At 31.6% G+C, this 19,867-nt stretch overlaps 1 protein-coding gene across 6 annotated transcripts in view; it reads left to right on the top strand.

Annotated features, from left to right (window-relative positions):
* The window catches only part of LOC145267012 (uncharacterized), a 360,917-nt gene that overhangs the window by 89,788 nt on the left and 251,262 nt on the right, over positions 1-19,867 (top strand). For all 6 annotated transcript variants that reach the window (XM_080122916.1, XM_080122928.1, XM_080122955.1 and 3 more), the window contains exon 2: positions 12,793-12,842. In XM_080122916.1, the coding sequence (XP_079979042.1) occupies positions 12,793-12,842 (50 nt within the window). The remainder of the gene's footprint in view (positions 1-12,792; positions 12,843-19,867) is intronic.

Genomic DNA, 19,867 nt, shown 5'->3' on the forward strand with positions numbered 1-19,867 from the left:
AAAAAAATAACTATTTCAAAAACGTTGCTTAATTAACTGTTAACGCGCCGATATTAACTGTGCATTTCTTCATGGAAGCTACTTGTTCCCTGGAATGTTAAACATTAATAGTATTTTCTGCTAAATTGTGTTCATTGTACGTTGCCATCTCCATGTGCCCATTTTACGTTAAATTATTATAGAAAAGTGCCCCCCCCCCCTTTTGACTACTAACATTTCTTCATATCTTGGAAACTACTCGTTTGCTGTAATTTTAAACGTTATTTCCGTTTTCAGCGCCCCCGAAAACCTTTGAAAGTGGAAATTTTGAAGGAATTTTCGAGGGTGGAGTAATTCTTCAGATTTACCCTATATGAATAAACGAACATTTAATGTAATAATAACGAACAAAAGAACTTTTTTTTTTTAATATAAGTTTTTTTATTCAGTTGTGTATAAAATAAATGCATGTTTAGATATATCAAAAATATAAAAAGAAAAGTATAGGATTGATATTTTATATTTTTCAATGTAAGATTTTACTCAAATAATTTGTTATAAATTCTTCAAAGATGTGAGGAATTAAGCAGAAAGACAAAGAAATTCAATTTAAATTTATTGAAATAAAAAAGAAATTGATTTTATTTTAAATTCAGGAAAAAAAAATTCAAGATAATTTTGAAAATGTCTTTAAAACAAGAAAATAAATAAAATTTTCCAGCGTACATTTTAAATTCAGAATAAAAGTATAAATGTTTTTATTTAAACAAGAAAATATAAATTTTCTCGGACAGATTTAAATTCCAGAATTAAGTTTTCAATATTTTTTTTTTAACAAGAAAATAAATTTTTCTAGCAGATATTTTGAATTCGGAATAAAAGGTTTGGATTAAATATTTTTTTAATAAGAAAATATAAATTTTCTTGGACAGATTTATAAACCATGATAGAAAGTTTTCAATAATTTTTTATTAACAATAAACTAAATAAATTTTTCCAGCAGACATGTTGAATTCGCAATGAAAGGTTTTTAATAATTTTTTGTGAAACAACAAAATAGGAAAATCTTATTTTTCTTGGACAGATTTAAAATGTTTACAGTATTTTTTTTTTTTTTTTTTTTTTTTACAAAAAAATTGATTATAAATTTCTTGTACTAATTTTAAATTCTGGATGAAAGTATAATAATTTTAAAACAAGAAAATAAGTACAATTAATATTAACAGTTATATATGTGAATTAAACAATGGAAAAAGCAATTACTTTAAATTTTATTAAGACTAAGATTTTTTACTACAACTAAGACTATAACTAAAACTAAATTTCTTTTGTAAATATGCAAAAAAAAAAATGGCAAGGATGTAAAAAAAAAATTTTAGATAAAAATTAATTTATTTTTATAGTCTGCTGCTAATTCATATTTAGTTAATACTTCAATTACTTCATCTTCCTTATCATATTCTACAGTATACTCGTTATTTTTCAAACTAATTACTAGACCGTTGAATTCTTTATCTACATTATTATCCTCCCAGATATGTAAAATACTCCTACTTATGATACTGCCTAACAAAATATCCCTAATTTCTACATGATCTGAGAACTTCTCTATCAATAGGTTATTTGGAAGAGATGGATGATTTCTTTCTTGTTTTTTTTTTTTTATTATTCTAATTCTAATTGTTTTATATGTTTATCTGAAATTCTTTTCCTAACAGTTTTATTGTTTTCTTATATTGCGTATTTACTTTATGGTCTTCTGTGCTCTGTTTAATTGCTAAACTTATTAACTCGTCCAGAAATTCTACATCTATTTTTCCCAGTTGGAGGACATCTAAAACCTTATTCTTATTTGCTTTGATGAGATTGCTTATTGTAAACGTATCTAAAGTAGATGAGGACTGTTTCCTACCACTATACTCACCAAAGACACTTTCTGCTTCCATAGTGTGTAACCTAGCTGAGGCCAGAGCATCCGTTCTTAATTTATCTACCCTAGCAAAACTAACTGTACTGCCTTTGGATGACAGCTTCTAAAGACTTTTTCTTCATCGACGTAAACAAATCACAATATTGGGAAGGAGGACGCCTCCTCATCAATTTACATAAGTCCTCATTTAAGTCAATTTGATTCCCAAAAAAATCAAAAGTGCTTTTCAACACTTTTATGGGATCTTCAACTAAAATCTTTAACTTATCAACTACACCTTCCACTATCCGGATCCCATCTGTGACTGTACACTGATCTTTAAGGGATGTGTAAAAAGTTTTCATCCAAGGACCTGAAAGAAGCTTACCTAAAACACCTAAAACCTGTAACTCTAAATATGTTACTTCATTCCCAAAGGCAGCTTCTAAATCTTTGCACAAAGATTTAGTATTCCTAAAAGTCCTTAAAAATGATAAAAAGTCTTCTTTATGTGTAAAGTAAACCAAAGCTAAATGAAAAATCATATTAATTCTATTACCGCTATATCTAGGAACTACCTTAGTTGTAAATTTACTTCCTAAGAAATCCTTAAACTCTTTAATTAAACCTAAAGTATTATTATATCGAAGAGAAGACATTTCATAATTATCTGATGCCCTATATAATCCTTGCCACTAACGAGTAACTCACTAACACTAGCATCTTCAAAATGCTTCAATAGCAGACATACCTCCTTTGTAGTTGCTTTCAAGGGATGTATGTTGCAACTGAGCTCTATTAATTGCTTTTCCCATTGCAATTCCAATATTTCTACAGTACGGTGATTGACAGCAGTTCTGTCTGTCAAACACAAGCCAATTTTTTTCAATTATCTTTTTGTTTTTTATGCTAATTGCAGGTTCACCAAAAATTTTAGAGTGTACCTAATGCAGTCATTGATGTGATTTGCATAGTCCTTTGTATAACCACCAGGTACACTCTGGACGGCTATGACATGGGTTGACTCAGGCATTGTAATCATAACATTATTAATATGTTCGCCATCCTTGGTGGTGGCATCAAAAATCAAAGTACACGCAGCAGAGTTAAGGATTTTATCCACAGTCTGCAATAAAACCTAACTCTGCTGGCATCTTAAATACTGTAGATGCTGAAAATATTTTACATTTAAAAATGTACACATTGAATTTACTGAATGTGCCACATTTTTTGTTGCCACATTATGCATCTTGCACTTATAAAAAAGAATTCTCGAAAGATATGTAGAAGTTTTTTTTTTTTTGTTTTTTTTTTAGCGGCTGTTTTTTTTTAAATTTGTATGCATTGATGCATTGCATGTGGTTTTTGTTGTGGTGTTGGAGGAAGAAGAGGACGTGTGGTGAAACAATTTATGCACAGGTTTCTTGCATAAATAGACTTTGAATGGAAGAAACATTTCCTGTAGTTCTCCAAATTTTTTGGCGACATTGGAGACATTAGAAAATGAAACTACAGGAAAACCATTTGCTACATTTATTCCAGTTGCCCACTCTGATATCTCCCAAAATGACTTATGTTGAACTAACATATAAAATATGTGGCCAGTCAAAACTGGCTCATTGCCTTCAACTTTTTCAAAATCCTTTAAAATGGAGGCCAAAAGTGACTGAAAATAATAGAAAAAGAATTATTTTCAAACTTGGAACCTAATTTTTCAGATTGGATAAAAATTTATGAAAATCAAAACAATTTCAATAATCCCAAAAAGCAAATGCTACAAACAAATTATAGTTATTAAAATTATTACATTTTAGGGTTTGTATTACTGTACATATAGATTCGAAGAAGTTGTCAAAAAACAAATATATAACAAATAAATGTTATTAAAGGAAAGTAAGTTACTATTCTACCTAACTGGATCATTTTCTATTGTTTTTAATTAATGTAACATGTTCATTCAGAACGATGTATTGGAAATTTAAAAATGGCGCCCGACTCTCTCTTTCACCCAGTAAGTTTGGGAAAAGGAGTTAAAAATTAAAAAAAACTAGACAAAATATTGTTAGAAACTCGCTCAATATATGTTACCATGACATAGGCTGACATATATTCGGTGGATTTTAAATAGTATTTTGTCTAGTTTTTTTTTATTTATACCACCTTTTCCCAAACTTACCGTGTTAAAGAGAGATTCGACCGCCATTTTAAATTTTTCAATACATTGATAAACACTGTATGTTTTTTGAGCTGAATAAACATGTTACATTGAATAAAAACACAAAAAATATATCTAGTTTGGTAGAAAAGTAACTTATTTTGTCTTTGATAACATTTATTTGTTATTTTTTTATTTATATATATATATATTTTTTTTTACAACTTTTCGAATCTATTTACAGTAATACAAACCCTAAATTTTACATTATCAAAAACTACTAGAAAATTATCCAGTTAGGTAGAAAAGTAACTTATGTTGTCTTTGATAACATTTATTTGTTATATATTGTTTTTTTTGACAACTTCTTTGAATCTATGTGTACAGTGATAATACAAACCCACTACTTTATCGTCAAAATTGGAGACGTAATTTTATTTCAGTTTCGGCGATAGTGTAGAATTACCTTAAAAATTAATACTTTTTTTTTTTTTTTTTTTTTTTTTTTTTACTCAAAGTTTCAAATATTAAAATAAAATTAAAGTACAACTTTCTCATAAGTTATAGAAAGTAAAAATCACGTGTGGTAAAAAAAATGAACTCACCATTTTTAACACAAGTCCAAGAAGTCCCAGCTAGTCAAAGGTGCCAAAAGGATTAAATATAAAAAAAAAACAAATGGTTGTATCAAACAGCGATCCCTGATGGCTAACTGGCAAACGATATGCCTTGTATTAGCATCTCCAACACCTATGCAACTACCACAAGATCTAGTGATTGTCTTCTGTTCATAACAGCCTGGAAGCTATCATAGAAGGCACTTTTAATGCCATCGTCGGCATCAAGAGTGGGAGCATAAGCTGTAATGACGGTTATGTTAAACAGTGCGCCACATAGTCATATTTGAGCTAGGTGAGGGAAGATTGGTTTCCAGGCAAGAAGTGCAGCATTTGCATGATCGCTCAGAACAAACGCAACGCCATGATGTCCAGAACTGTCGGTAGGACCACTGTGGTAGATATGATAGGACATGTTTGCTTAAAGGACTTTTACAATTCAACTGCCTGTGTTTGCAAGTCTGACTTGAGAGAGGCAGGCAACATGGACCTTGTACTGATGAAGGGCATGTGCTGTGAGTGCTTGCGATTCCTCAGACTTCAGAGTTCAGACCTTCCAACATGCTACGTGATGAAATATACAGCGACAAAACAAACACAACAACCCAGCTGATTTCACACTCGCACTGCTAGGACAGCGAGCACGTTGGATCTCGCAGACGCTGTAGTAGGAGTCATAATCGGAATAAGTGTTGAATTCATATTAGATGGAGTAATGAGGGGGTTTGAAATTCACAAGCGGTCCCCAAATTCACATGTATATCCTGGTGAGTGGAGTTTTGGATTTTCAGCTCAATTATAGTGCCGAACTTTCACTTGCACACCCAGTCTATTTTGCATAATCAGTGTCATGATGAGAACGTATGGGAGGGAGAGGTGATTCAATGTTTAGCCAAAAGATGCACATGGACTATTTTGATGGCCAGTAGGAGCGCTTCCCTACTGTCCATCCTAGGCATACCAGTCCTTAAGACAACTTAAGCATGTTATTGCTATTCATCTTATGAGATGACTGACCAATTTTTATGATTTTAGGTTCAAATGAACAGCTATAGAAGGAATTGGAATACACCCTACTAAAGCCTGATTGTTACAGGTGGTGAATTTCAAAAATACAATCTGGATGTGAAGACATTTTAGAACAATATGCAATAAAATTTTGTTTTAAACTTGGAAAAAAAATGCCGCAGAAACATATGGAATGCTTTTAGACCATCTTGCATGAATCAAGCATCCGTTTTTGAGTAGCATAGGAGATTCAAGGAAGGCAGGGAGTCTGTGAGGGATGATGAGAGGTATGGGAGGAGTAAGGAAGTCGGAACACTAAAGTTGACGGGCCAAATAAAGAATTTAATGAATAAGGACTGTTGTGTGTCTAGACAATAAGTGTACAGTTTGATGTCAGTGTGGGAACTGTGCACACAATTATTCTCGAGAAACTGAAGATGTGAAAGATTTGCAAAGTTTATCCAAAACGTGCTCAGAGAAGATCAAAAAGAAAGATGTTATCATGACAGCAGGGAGATGGTCAAGCTGATCAATTCAGATCTCTCAGTTCTTGATGCTGGTGACCTACGATGAAAGCTGGATCTACTACTATGACCTCATCAATTTTTGTAATTGAGATCTTTTAGTCGTTTATTAGATTATTCAATTCTAATTAGAACATTAGGTTACAATTTCCATGTTTATCATCTGATACCCAGGATTGATTACAGCCATTTGAGATGCGATCTTATTAAAACCGTATATTATTACAATAATATTTACATTTCTTGAAATGAAGTTTCTGATCCATAAACCAACCATTTTTTAAATTTGTTTTTTTTATTTTTTTCTTGGACAAAAAGAGCAAAGAATTCAATTTTAAGATTTTAAATACTTTCAAATCATATTCTTCAATTATTTTTAATTTTTCTACTTAATTTATATTCAAATTTGACATTTTTTTTTTAAATTCTAACATGCAAATTTATTAGAAAAATACAAATTGGACCCATTTGGTCACCCATTGAGCTCTAAGTACATTTTTTTTTTAATCCAGAAAAATTGAATTTGCACAGTTGATTAAATATTAAAAATAAACATAAAATCCAAAATTTAGTCTAGTTCTGCATGTTATAATCTTTTTCACTGATGGTATAAAATAGTATTACTAATTGTGTTGGTATTTCCTTTTGTTTATAATGAACTATTCTAATATTTTTGTTACTCTTTGACTGTTTACAAACAGAATGATGGAAGCGAGAATAATACTGTTATCTATATATTTCTCTTATCCTGTCTATGTGTCCATTCCACTTTTTCTTGGAAACTACTGAGCTGATCTAGCTGAAATTTTGTATGGACTTTTAAGATCCAGTGACCTAAGTATTATAGTATCCAGGATCAATCACCATAATTACTCTACGAGTTTGGCATAAAGCACTCATTCTAAGTTAACAGACTATAACTTTTGTCTGTTTTTAACATCCTAAAATATCTAGTCTGTATTATATTTCTTGTAGTCTGTCAGTTTCACTTCTTTTTTGGGAAACTACTGAAATGATCTGGTTGAAATTTTGTATGGAGCTCTATGAAAAGGTGCAGTGAACTAAGTGTTATGGTATCCATTCGATGTCTAGTTAGAGTTTTATATGAATTAATCACCACAATGCCACATTTACTCTAGAAGTTTTCTTGAAAACTACTGGGCCGATCTGTTTGAAGTTTTGTATGGAGCTTTTTATTATTTTTCTTTAATTACATTTGCTTATTATTATTGCTGTGACTGAATACGATATGAAATAAGAGGAGCAATAAGAGAAGGTGAAAGTGATAGCTTAGTAAGAGGAAACATGAACTGGAATAGATACATTGAGATCATTGCCAAGACTGCTGCTAAGAAGGTTGGCTCTCTCTATCGTGCTAGAAAGTTACTTATGCCTAGAAGGATCCTGTACCTCTACACAGCCACCATTCACCCATGTATGGAGTACTGCTGTCACATTTGAGCTGGTGCATCTGGTACTAGTCTCTCGCTCCTGGACAGGGTTCAAAAGAGAGTCGCCAACCTAATAAGTCCCGAACTGTCATCTAAGCTTCAGCCTCTGTGCCATTGCTGAAATTTTGCATCCCTCTGTTTTACAAGTATTTTAATGGTAGATGCTCTGACGAGCTACAAGCCTTGTACATCCTAGACGAAAATACTCCTGACAAGCAGTGAAGTCCCACCCCTTCACAGTCAAGATCCCTATATGTAAGAAAGCCTTTTACTCTAATAGTTTCTTTCCCCGAACTGCAGGACTTTGGAATTCTCTTTCCTGCTTCCTCAACTGTTCTGACATGCAGAAGTTCAAGTGTGTAATGTGAACAGACATCTTGCTGCTAAACTCCCTACATTGTACCCTGCAACTTAGGTCCCTGATAGTAGCCCCCCCCCCCATCGCTACATCAAAGTGAAAATGTGCCTTGCTTGGGCTGAAAATGTAATAAAAAAAAATAAGAAAGAGATTAGGCACTTGGAGAATAAATTACAATTAACTAAAATAAGTAAAATGAAAATATTTTCACACAATGTAACCTCAAGATTGAAGAATATTTTAGCATGTATTTTGTATGATTAAAATATAGTACAATGGACATAGGGAAACAAACGTTGATTGGCCCGGCTTTAACATAATTTCATATTATAAACTAAAACTGTGGTAACAGTAAATGCTTCTTTTATTCTAAGTTGAAATGTTATTTTTAAACAACTGTCTTATGCGTCACTCATTAGCATTAGTATGAAACGGGTTAGGGTAATCCAGGTAGGACCTTTCAATAGTAATACCTCTTGTTTTTTTTATTCCGTCCAAATGGATCAGAGGATATTTCAAATTGACTGAACTTATGCATTTATAACCTGAAAGTTTCATCTCACGCTTGCAGATATTGACAGTGTGAGTCTTGTAGAAAGCAATCCCTGTCCTGGACATGCGTCACAAGCAGAGATGCATGATTGAATTTAAAAAAATTCATTGAGAATAACTATGTAGAAAAATAACTTCTGGAGCACAAAAAGTTACTCATTTTAATGGTGTGACACCCATCTTTGTAGCTCTTCAACCGTTTGAGATAAAAAAAAAAAATATAGGAGGCTTTACTTTTAGAACAACCCTCATATGACAAAACACACTCCAGATGCCCATGCACAGCCATTGTTCATAGCAGGCAAATGTGCATTGAGAATGGTGGTGACTATGTAGAATAAAATAAATTCTGGAGCTCAACAGGTCGCTCGTTTTAATGGTACCACTCCCATCTTCAACTTTTTTTACTTAAAAAAAAATAAGGTTTTATTTTTGGAACGACCCTCTTAGATTACTAAAAATGTCTTTCTTGTGTATAGCTACAAAGTATAGTAAACTTAAATTTGTTTATTCAGAGAAAATATAATAGAGAACACAGGCTGTGTTATAATTTTTAAAATTACTAAAATATCTGCCTAACTATATCATAGTTGTATCTAAAATGTCAAAATCATACATAATAAAATTGTTAGTCGTTACTTTCTGACGTTTTTGAATTTTTGAGATGAGGATTGGTTATTCGTATTATTTGGATTCGTTTGAAATTTCGTCCAAACTCCTGAGTTCAACAGAAACATTCCAGAGTATGACAAGATACAAATAAAGGAGGTTGGAACGTTGTGAAAACTGCACTCAAGATGAGAACAGTAGTCTGATGAATCCAAATAATTCGTTACTTTCTGTTTCAGAAATTTTGAGGTGAGATTTGATAATTTGTATTGATTTGAATTATTCAAATTGTTCTCATTTTTTACGTTATTCTCAGTGTTATATTATGTTGTACTGAGAAGTATAGGGTAGGAATTTCGAAGAGGGAGTTTGGACCCAAAATAAAACTAATTTAGCAGCAATGTGAAAATTTATCAAACAAACACAAACAGGGAAATGAATTAAAGTATGGCTGATATATAAGTTGGAGGAATCGAAAGTTTTGGAGGAAAATGAAAAAAGAATGCAGAAGAAAAAAACTCACATGACCAAAGAGAAAAAAAAAAGAGCAAATGAAAAGGTCGAATACTCGAAGAGATTTATTTAATCATTTTTTTAAATTCATTTTTTTTATTTATTTAATCATTTTTTTAAATCATTTTTTTATTTATTTAATCATTTTTATAATTCATTTTTTTATTTATTTAATCATTTTTATAATTCATTTTTTTATTTATTTAATCATTTTTATAATTCATTCTTTTATTTATTTAATCATTTTTTAATTCCTTTTTTTATTTATTTAATCATTTTTTTTAATTCATTTTTTTATTTTTTAATCATTTTTTTTAATTCATTTATTTATTTAATCATTTTTTTAACTCATATTTTTATTTTTTTTAATCATTTTTTTTTTTAACTTTTTCTTTTCTTATATTACCTCATTGCAGGTTTTAATAAATTCTTTTAAAGAATTTTGTTTTAGCATTGGAAGGTATGTAATGAAGCCACTCACACATGCAAATAATCAAACTGTGGTGCTAGTGTGACGTCACAGTAATAAATAGATATATAGACAATGGGATCGGAGGAAAAAGAGGAAAGAAAGTGCATGTCGGCGCAAAAGAAACTCGTTAAAAAAATACAAGATTTTTCAATCCTCTGAATGTTTGCAAGATGTCGGACGACCATGAACTATTTAACAAATTGCACGCATAACTGCTGGTTATAGCTACAGACTAATAAACTGTTAATTCACCTGGAGAAAAAGAAGGCAGGAAAGCAACCATATTCTGTTGGCTTTGAAAATACATGTCAATGGGTTGGTGTTGAAACGACCAGCAATAAATACCTCTATCTTCAACAGAAAAAAAAAACTTGTGTTGAATTTCTCTTTCTTTGTTTCTTTATATAAAACGTCTTGTTCATGCTAAAATGTAACAACCATCTTATATATCTAACATCACAACCTTTTAGTCAATATAACCTTCAACTTTCTCCAGGTGTGTCTTGTCAAACTCGAGATTCTATATGGAATTTCAAATGGAATCTTTTATTAAATCCAGAGTAACTTACTCTCAATTCATCAGCCATGACTGGATAGAATTCTTAAATAATTTGTAATTGTATTCTTTATATTGTCCATACCAAGGATTTAACATCTTACATCCAGAAAACTGTCACTTAAAATTGACACTTAGCACCTTTATCCATTGTACCCGACAAATAAGTTATTGGTTGTCTTGTAATTGCTTTGTTTTTCTTCATTAAATTTTTTTTCCAAAAATGTTGATATTTCTCAGATGAAATTAAGAGCAATGGAAAATGAACAAAATAGAAGTAAAATATTAGGATAGTTCCAAAAGTAAAGCCTCCTATTTTTTTTAAGTCAAAAAGTTGAAAAGCTGCAAAGACAGGAGTGGTACTACTAAAACTAATGACATTTTGTGCTCCAGAATTTATTTTTCTACATAGTCACCACTATTTCAATGCACTTTTGCCAGAAATTCAATGACACATCTCTGCTATGACAGGCGGTTGCTTTCTTAAAGTCTCACACTGTCAATATCTGTAACAGAGAGATAAAACTTTCAGGTCATGAATGCATAAGTTCAGTCATCATAACAATGCAATTTGCAATCCCCTCTGATCCATTTGAGTAGACAGCCTCTCGTTTATATATATATTTATAACCTGAAATCCATTATATTCAAACTACTTGTTTTGTAAATATTTTTATGATCTATAACTATGCGTTTTTTGTTATGTATAGTATCAAAGTAAAATTGAACCTGCAGCGAAAAAAAATGAAGCAAACTTTGGTTTTGTTGATGAAGAAAAAGAATGAGAGAATGTAATTGCAAGTAAACTTGGGTTGAAAAATAGTTGGTCCCCTTAGTTTATTTTTCTTTTAAGGTGATTAGTTAAGAATGTCTGCATATTACTAGACTGTCTAACTGAATTATAAATTGTAGTGAAGGAAATAAAATGAAGCGATAATAACACCTGAATATTAAGTAGTTAGCATCCAACTTTGATTTGTCAGCTTAAATGCTATTTAGGTTTGACTTTTTAAATCTGGCAAACATAGTTTAATATGTTTTTTGTCATTATTATTAGAATTAGTAAAGATGGCAATGTGGAGGTTCAGTGGAACAAAAGTGGCAGCCAAGCATTTGGGACATAATCATCCTGATTTAGTCATTGTTAACAAGGTCTCAAAGAAGTGGCAAATCATAGACTTTTTGGTGTCCTGGGACAATAATATGATTGAGAATGAGAAGTATAGCATTTATGCTCTGTTGGTCTTGGAGGTAAGGCATATACACAGTTGAAACATAAAGCCATATGCGCAGTTAAACCCCAAATAGTAGGTACGCTAAGTGTGGTATCTAGTTATTTGGAAAGACATTTAAAAAAAAAAACAGGAATCCCTAATCTGTTGGACAGTTTTCAGACCTCTGCCATTGTTGGTACCACCAATATCTTTAAGAAAATCTTTGATCTGTGAAGTACCTGTGTTTTGGGGCCAGAATTTAGTCATTTTAGAATGAAGTCAATTTAAAAAAAAAAAATTTTCAGGAATTTATGATAATAATTATTTCATTTTATAAAAAAAAGTGTTCCCTCTTTGTTTTGCTAATTTAAAGTTTGTTTTTTTTTTACTTTAGAACATTTTTTAGTTTGTCAAGCATTTAATTTACAATCAGATTAAATTGAAATCGGATGCAGGGAATTCTTTATAAACATTCAGTTTGTTGTGGTGTTGGTTACTGCCACTAGCAAAGATGGAAAAGAACAAATTAGAAAAGAAAAGTTGGAAAAGTTTATTTCTTCAGATTGCTTGACTTTGGAATTCTCCTCCTGTTTCCTGCTTCTTTGACTGTATTAACTTGCGTGTTTAAATGCAATGTGAACATACATCTTGCTACTTAACTCCCCTCAGTTCCCTATTAGACACAATCCCAAACAGTAGCCCCTTATGTTTCAAGCGGCAATATGCCTTGTTTAGTGTGAAAGTGAGTAAAATAAATAAATAAATAAAAGGATGCAAATAAAAAAAGACGTTTTATTGAAAAAGAGAAAAAAAAGATGCTGAAATATTTTCTTTTCTTATTTTACTTATTTTTCTGTTTCTTTATTTTTTTTCAGATATTTCTTTAGAAAAAGAACATATAAAGGAAAAATATCAGAAAGAAAGGGTAAGTCACGGATACGAACCTTTACTTTCTCAATTTTTTTCATTTTATTTAACTTTTCTTTTTTTTTTTTTTTTTTCGTAATTTAAAATGAATTGTAACTTATTTTGCTATGTGTATCATTTTTGTTTTTATCATAATGTATATTTTTCTGTACAAGTTTATTTCCAAACTTTCATTTAACTAATTCAGGATCATTAAGTTAATGTACTTTTATAAATAAATACAACTACATCGTGGACTGGTAAGGATCTTGGAGAAAAAACAACTTGATATTTATTGGAAACAAAATATATTCAACATAAAAGCACACCCAACAAATAAAGAGTTGTTATATGCCAGTCTGACTACTAACTGTGTATAACTTGTGCATAATACTGAGAGGCATATTCTCTGTCTTTATAGTAAGACCGAAAGTATTCTGTACCTCTATAAGGCCACCATTCGCCCATGTATGGAGTATTGCTGCCACATCTGGGCTGGTGCATCTGCTACTAGTCTCTCGCTCCTTGACAAGGTTCAAAAGAGAGTCGCAAATCTGATAGGCCCTGAACTGGCATCTAAGCTTCAGCCTCTGTCCCATCGACGAAATGTTGCATCCCTCTGCCTGTTCTACAAGTATTTTAGTGGTGAATGCTCTGATGAACTGCAATCACTTGTGCCCCCACGACGCGAGCACCCTCGACAAACCCGACAGGCTACTAGATCCCACCCCCACACTGTAGAGGTCCCTAGATGTAAAAGATCTTTTTACTCCAATAGTTTCTTCCCCAGAACCGCAAGACTCTGGAATTCCATTCCAGGTCCCTGATTCCCCAACAGTACTGACGTGCAGAAGTTCAAGTGTAACGTGAACCGACACCTTGCTGCCCAAATCCCTACATAGTACCCCAGTAGTTGTTGCCCCTGATAGTAGCCCCCTACACCAAAGTGGCAATTTGCCTTGTTTGGGGTGAAAATGTAATAAAAAAAAAAAATAAAAAAAAAGATGTAAAGTTCATTATTATCTGTACGGTGGGCACCACAACAACTTAGATTATTCAGACTACGATTCTATCTTGGTTACTTATTCTCATGTTTTAGATGATGTAATCTGGCGTAGCAAAGGGGTGGGAGGGTAGTAAGAGCCCTACCTCCCCAGGCGGCACATGCCAGAAGGCAGCATTTTGATGGGGGTATAAATAGAAAATAGAAAAAGATTAAAATAATAAAATGCTAAAAAAAAAAAATCTGAAATTCTATATCAAAATGAGTTTTTAAGGTTGTAATGTTTTTGAGTTTTATGTCTAATACTGTTTTTAAACATATTTTTGATCCTAGATTGTAATTCCATGAAAATAAATATTCTGAGAATTTTCTGGAATTTTGAAGGTTAATAGATTATAAATGGCTAGCAGGTCATGTAAATCATGAATATATGAAGATAGTCAGAGGTTATACCGGCTGAAAGCTTGTAAAAATAACTTTCCACAACATTTTGGCTAAGGTAAGAGAGCAATACTCTGAATGTAACAAATTAGGGTCCTACAATAAAAATTGAGTACATTAGCTTGTTTAACTATTCAGTTTGCATAACTAAGCCAAATAGATTCAAATGAAATATTTGACAGATAATTGAATGTCTGTAACAACAACAATAATAATAAATTAAACAAGCCACACATATGTGCCCCCCCTCTCGTGCTGCATATGAGTGATGCCACAAAAAATAGTGAAAAAATGATGAATGTAAGAAGTGTGAAGAACCAACATTATCTTCACATTTTCGCCAAGTTTCAGAAAAATCTAAAAGATGGGTCAAAAGTTATGGAGTAAAAAGTGTAATTTTTTGCAATTTTGGGGCATTTGTGACCCCTTTTGAGCTCCTGGGAACACTGAATCCCAGTGAAAATGGACAAACGGTGCAGTTTCACGCCTTAAGACATGTATTTTTGAATTCAGCACCATGGAAAACCACTATATAGACATACATATCAAGTTTTTGAGTAATATGAAAAAAGAGCTCCAAAAAGGCATTTTTTTTTTTTTTTTAGAGAGGGATGTGAATCAGAATTTTGCCATACTGAATTTATATTAAGAACAATGGCCTCCACATTTTGGCCAAGTTTCAGGAAAATCTAATGGATGGATCAAACGCTATGGGGCAAAAAGTGTCATTTTTGGACATTTTGGAGCATTGTTAACCTCTTTTGAACCCTTTGGGACATTGAATCCCAGTATAAATGGATAACAGTGCAGTTTCAGGCTTTAACACATTTGAGTGGACCACCATGAAAAACCATTATATAGTTAGACATATCAAGTTTTTGTTGAGAAATATGAAAAAAGAGCCACAAAATAGGGCGTTTTTAGCACTGAAAGTCCCTGGTGACGCGAACCAAAATTTTGCCAGGGCTACCCATACTGGATTTATAGTAAGAACAATAGGCTCCACATTTTGACCAAGTTTCTGGAAAATCTAATCGATGGATCAAAAGTTATGGGGCAAAACATGTAATTTTTTTAATCTCTTTTGAGCCCCTGTGGACGCAACAGGAATTTTTGCAAAAACAAATATTTTTACTGTGCACATCTATTTAATGAAATACAATTTGTGGCAAAATTTCAGGAAAAACTAATGGACAGTTATCTGGCAATCATCCAGACTAATGGACGCACAGACACCACTGAAAACATAGGTCCCTCTCCAATAAATCAGGGTAATAAATCGAATAATGGAAGGTTAAAAAAAGACAAGTTAAATATTTGGAGTAATTGGAGAATAAACATTAAAACATGGCTGATTTTGGATAATGACACAATCGAAAGAAGTCAGTTTTAGAGAACAAAAAGCAGCTGGATCATATTAGGAAAATGTGAAACAGTGAGAATGGGTCAAAAGTCAGGAAGTGGAGACAGGCAGATAATCTAATAATGTTATCAATAGCAGTGTGTAGATTAAGTCCTTCAAAAAAAAAAAACAAGTTGGCATTTCGACAGGGATACAGAAGTGAAATAAAAGATACTTCAAGTTTAACAAGAAGCTGTGAACTGCATGATACATTGGCAGTATCTTTATCACAGAGCTTCAAGTTGAGTACTAACTGCCAACAAACAAAAGAAACCAGTGAACATAAGGTATGTCTCCTTGGTCTTTGTGCACACACACAAAGAGCATTTGCTGCGGCCATGTTTTATTGACCTGTTTATTAATGTTCCTGGGAATTGTCCTTTGAGTTAAATACACACCCACACATTCATGCACACACCAACTGCATTTGTACGTTGACGCATTGATACGTTCTATACACATACATGATAATGAATCTATATTATACATACATGAAAAAGCACAATGTTGATGGGTTTATAAATGAACAATTTTATATACACTACTATGATGACAATGCACATATACAATATGCATACATCGTTATAGACAAGTATATCTTTGGTATATACCAATAATACAAATTAGTATTCATCATCTTTCCACAACATTTTGGAGTAAATGTTTCCAATCGATTCGCCTAACAGTGCATATTTATAGATTTTTTTTTTTTATGTATAAAAGAAACTCTAAACCCATAATAGAAAGTAACAGAATTCCTCTTCAACAAGACTATAATTAACACGGACAAATTCCAGCTTCAATGTTCTCTCTTATGTGTCAAAAATGCAACTGCCAGTCTTCCCCAATTCATCTTTTTGAAATTCAACAATGTGCCTATCGTTTTACCGTGGTCATCCCCTGCAACGACCTTTCCAGAAATGTCCCCACAGTGTAGACAAACCAAGTCATACTCTTCTCGGTAAATGATCGAATTATACCATAAGGAAGTTAAAGAAACTCCTCTTCAACAACACTGCAATAAGCAACTAAAAATCTCAGCTCAAATATTTTTTCTCAATTTTTATATCAGCTAGATTTTTTTTTTAAATATTATGTTAGAAATTAATTCTGGTATGTAATACACCTAATAGTTTTTAAAGCAGATATAATTAGGGTTTCAAGAAAAGATTAAAATAATAATGACTCTATTGAAATAATGTAATCATATAATGAAATAAAAGTAACTCCTCTTCAACAACACCGCATCTCAAGTCCAATGCTCTATCTTTCTTTGCTGCCAAAACTTAATTGTCTGTCTTGCTCAATTCGCCCTTCTGAAAATAGTTGTTCTCATATGCTAATAAAAATATAACTACAAACACAATTTCCTTTTTTTTCCCCACTGAAAATTGAGTGTCCAAATACTTCAAAGTTCGTGACCCTTCCTTTTCTTCTGCATTATTACAATAGGCAACATTAAATCCATATTTATATTTTAAACTGCATTTTAGGTTTTAAAATTCTCTTCCTTTTCACTAAAAAATAAAAAAATCAATTTTGAATTCTTTAATATCATTCTTTTGTACATTAACTCAGATTTAAATGTAAGAGATAAATTCAATCTTTGAACCGATGTTTCATATCATTTCAAAGAAGGAACTTTATATATAAATGATTGACTTTATGATATAGAAATGTTTTTTTTTTAAGTCTGTAACCAACTTCATATATTACGTTGGCAAAGAAGTTCTTGCGGAATTTTTAATTTGGATTTCAAATGATGTATTTTCAAATAAGTTTTCGTTATAATACCTTGTATCATTTTAAAGAACCCTTTTCACTCTATCTAATTGTTTAAATTACAATTGTTTTACAGTTGTTTAAATTAATAAAAATGCAGCAAAATGAATAAAGCAATAATAAAGAACAAAATATTTCGCCTTTAAAATATACTTTTTTATGCTTATGGTTGCCATAATTTATTTCAGAAAGTAGGCATCGCTTATGTTTAAGCCATGACATAAATTTCAAATATAAAAAGACTTAAAAATGATCCCAACCTGATATAATGTATGTTGCAGAATTAGAATCTGATATCAATATTTTCCTCCATAAATTTGGGAAATGTTATTCAATAAGATATTTTCCATGTATAATTTAACACATTTTCGAAAGTAGAAAAGCGTCATGTCTTGGCCAATAATTGATGTATTCTTAAAATTTAACATTTAACGTGCATTTTTTTTTAGAAGATTTATTGATGAATACAATTAACTTGCTTCCGCCAAGGACTCCTGGATGGACCTTAATCTGAAGTACAGATTTTATTTTCATTGGATCCATGTTTATTCACTATCCAAATATCCTCTGAACGTATTTGCTCTGATATTCTCTAATAAAAACAAAAACGTTTCCACATGCCCTTGAATTTATATCTATCTTCTTGCGACATAATTTAGTATATACTCTAAGGACATTGGTACAGTTTCCTTCTGAGCTCCAGTCTATGGTCCCCCCCTTTGCCAAATTTTTTTTGAAAAACACTCGTCTAACTGAAATCACTATCAATAATTTCCTCCACTCTTTATCTGTGCCTAAACCTAAATATATATTCCATGAACAAAGCTTCTTTCTCAAAACTGCACGCCTGTGGCACTATCTTCCATTTCCCTGCTTTCCAGCTGCCTACAATATGGTCATCTTCAAGTCCAACATAAACAAGTTCTTGATGAGTTGTCCCCTTAAGTAATCCAATTTATCAAATTTCCACTCCTAACAGTATTATTACAATACTTTCCCATTGATACTCATTAACACTTCTCTTTGAGACCCCTCTGGGCCTTGATAAGTGGTGGCTCCTATGTGGAAAAAATTTTTTTTCAATTAACAAACTTTACAAAGTCAGTTAGTATTACACATAAGATAAAAGCCCTTCTATCATTTCTTCATATCCAAAACATTTTATATATTGTCCCATTGATTACTGTACACTCATTAACCCTCATCCTTGAGTCGCCTCCGGGCCTTGTTAAGTGATGACTCTTTGTAAAGAAAAGAAAAAAATAATTAAGTTTAGAAACTCACACTAATATATATATGTGTGTGTGTGTGTGAGTGATGGGACGATTCCAATATTTTTCCACTTCCAATACAATTTCTGATTCTGTTCTAAATCTTCGATTCTGATTCTTTTTAAATTTCTTAATATAGTGTTGCTTTTTTTTTTGGGGGGGGGGGATCGGATTACCACAAAATCCATGTAATATGTGTATATATTTTCACAAATGTAAAAATACACTTACGGGTGTGACCTTTAGATTTTAGTTTTACTAGCAGTTTAAAATCAATAGTTATCATTTCATCATTAATACGAGTTATTGAAAGTTTTTTAATATTGTAATATTTTTAATCTTAAATCTATAAAAACACGCTTGGATTAGACAAAAACGCTATCGCAAAATGTTGGTGCAATCGTTCAGTAGTATTTTAGGTTATCGATTACGAATAAACATCCTTTTTATATTTTTATTTATATAGACATATATATTTTAACGTTTTTTGTACTATGCTATAGGTCATTCACACTTGGATCCAGATCCTTCCTTTTTGTTTCACAAATGACTATTTCATTAATTGATTGATTTTTTTTTATGTTATTCTATTCTGTTGTTTTTCTAATTCACAAAAAGTTTCTTATATATATATTTTTTGCAAATTTATGCTAACCAACAATGCATTTTTTATACTAATGTTTATCTTTTGATGAAAAGACCCTATCTTTGAAATTCCGTGGGTTCAGGGTCTTTTTTCCATATATTAATTAGTATTGTAATTATTCAATTTAAAATTTTTATTTTATATATATATATATATATATATATATATGCTAGCAGGCCGCCCAGTCATAAAATATGCTTAAATATGATATTTTGATTGATGCAGATTTTGTATTTATTATGTCCATATTGGACTCAATAAAACGTTTGAAAAAAAAAAAAATGACTCGTATGCCACCACCGAGAATCAAAACTAAAACGTTAAGCTTATAATTTCTTTTTCCTTTGACGTTAATGCTTGAGCTATGAAGACATGTTTGCTGCAAGGCTAAAAATTAAAACCTTAACCAATAACTATTACGTTACACAGGCATATTTGTAATGCTGTCATTCGACCTTCACCTGGCAAATTCTATTTTGTCAATTTTCACACTTCTGCA

This window comes from Euprymna scolopes, chromosome 4 (genome assembly GCF_053919585.1).
Source record: "Euprymna scolopes isolate OS-2025 chromosome 4, ASM5391958v1, whole genome shotgun sequence".
Classification (NCBI taxonomy): Eukaryota; Metazoa; Mollusca; class Cephalopoda; order Sepiida; family Sepiolidae; genus Euprymna; species Euprymna scolopes.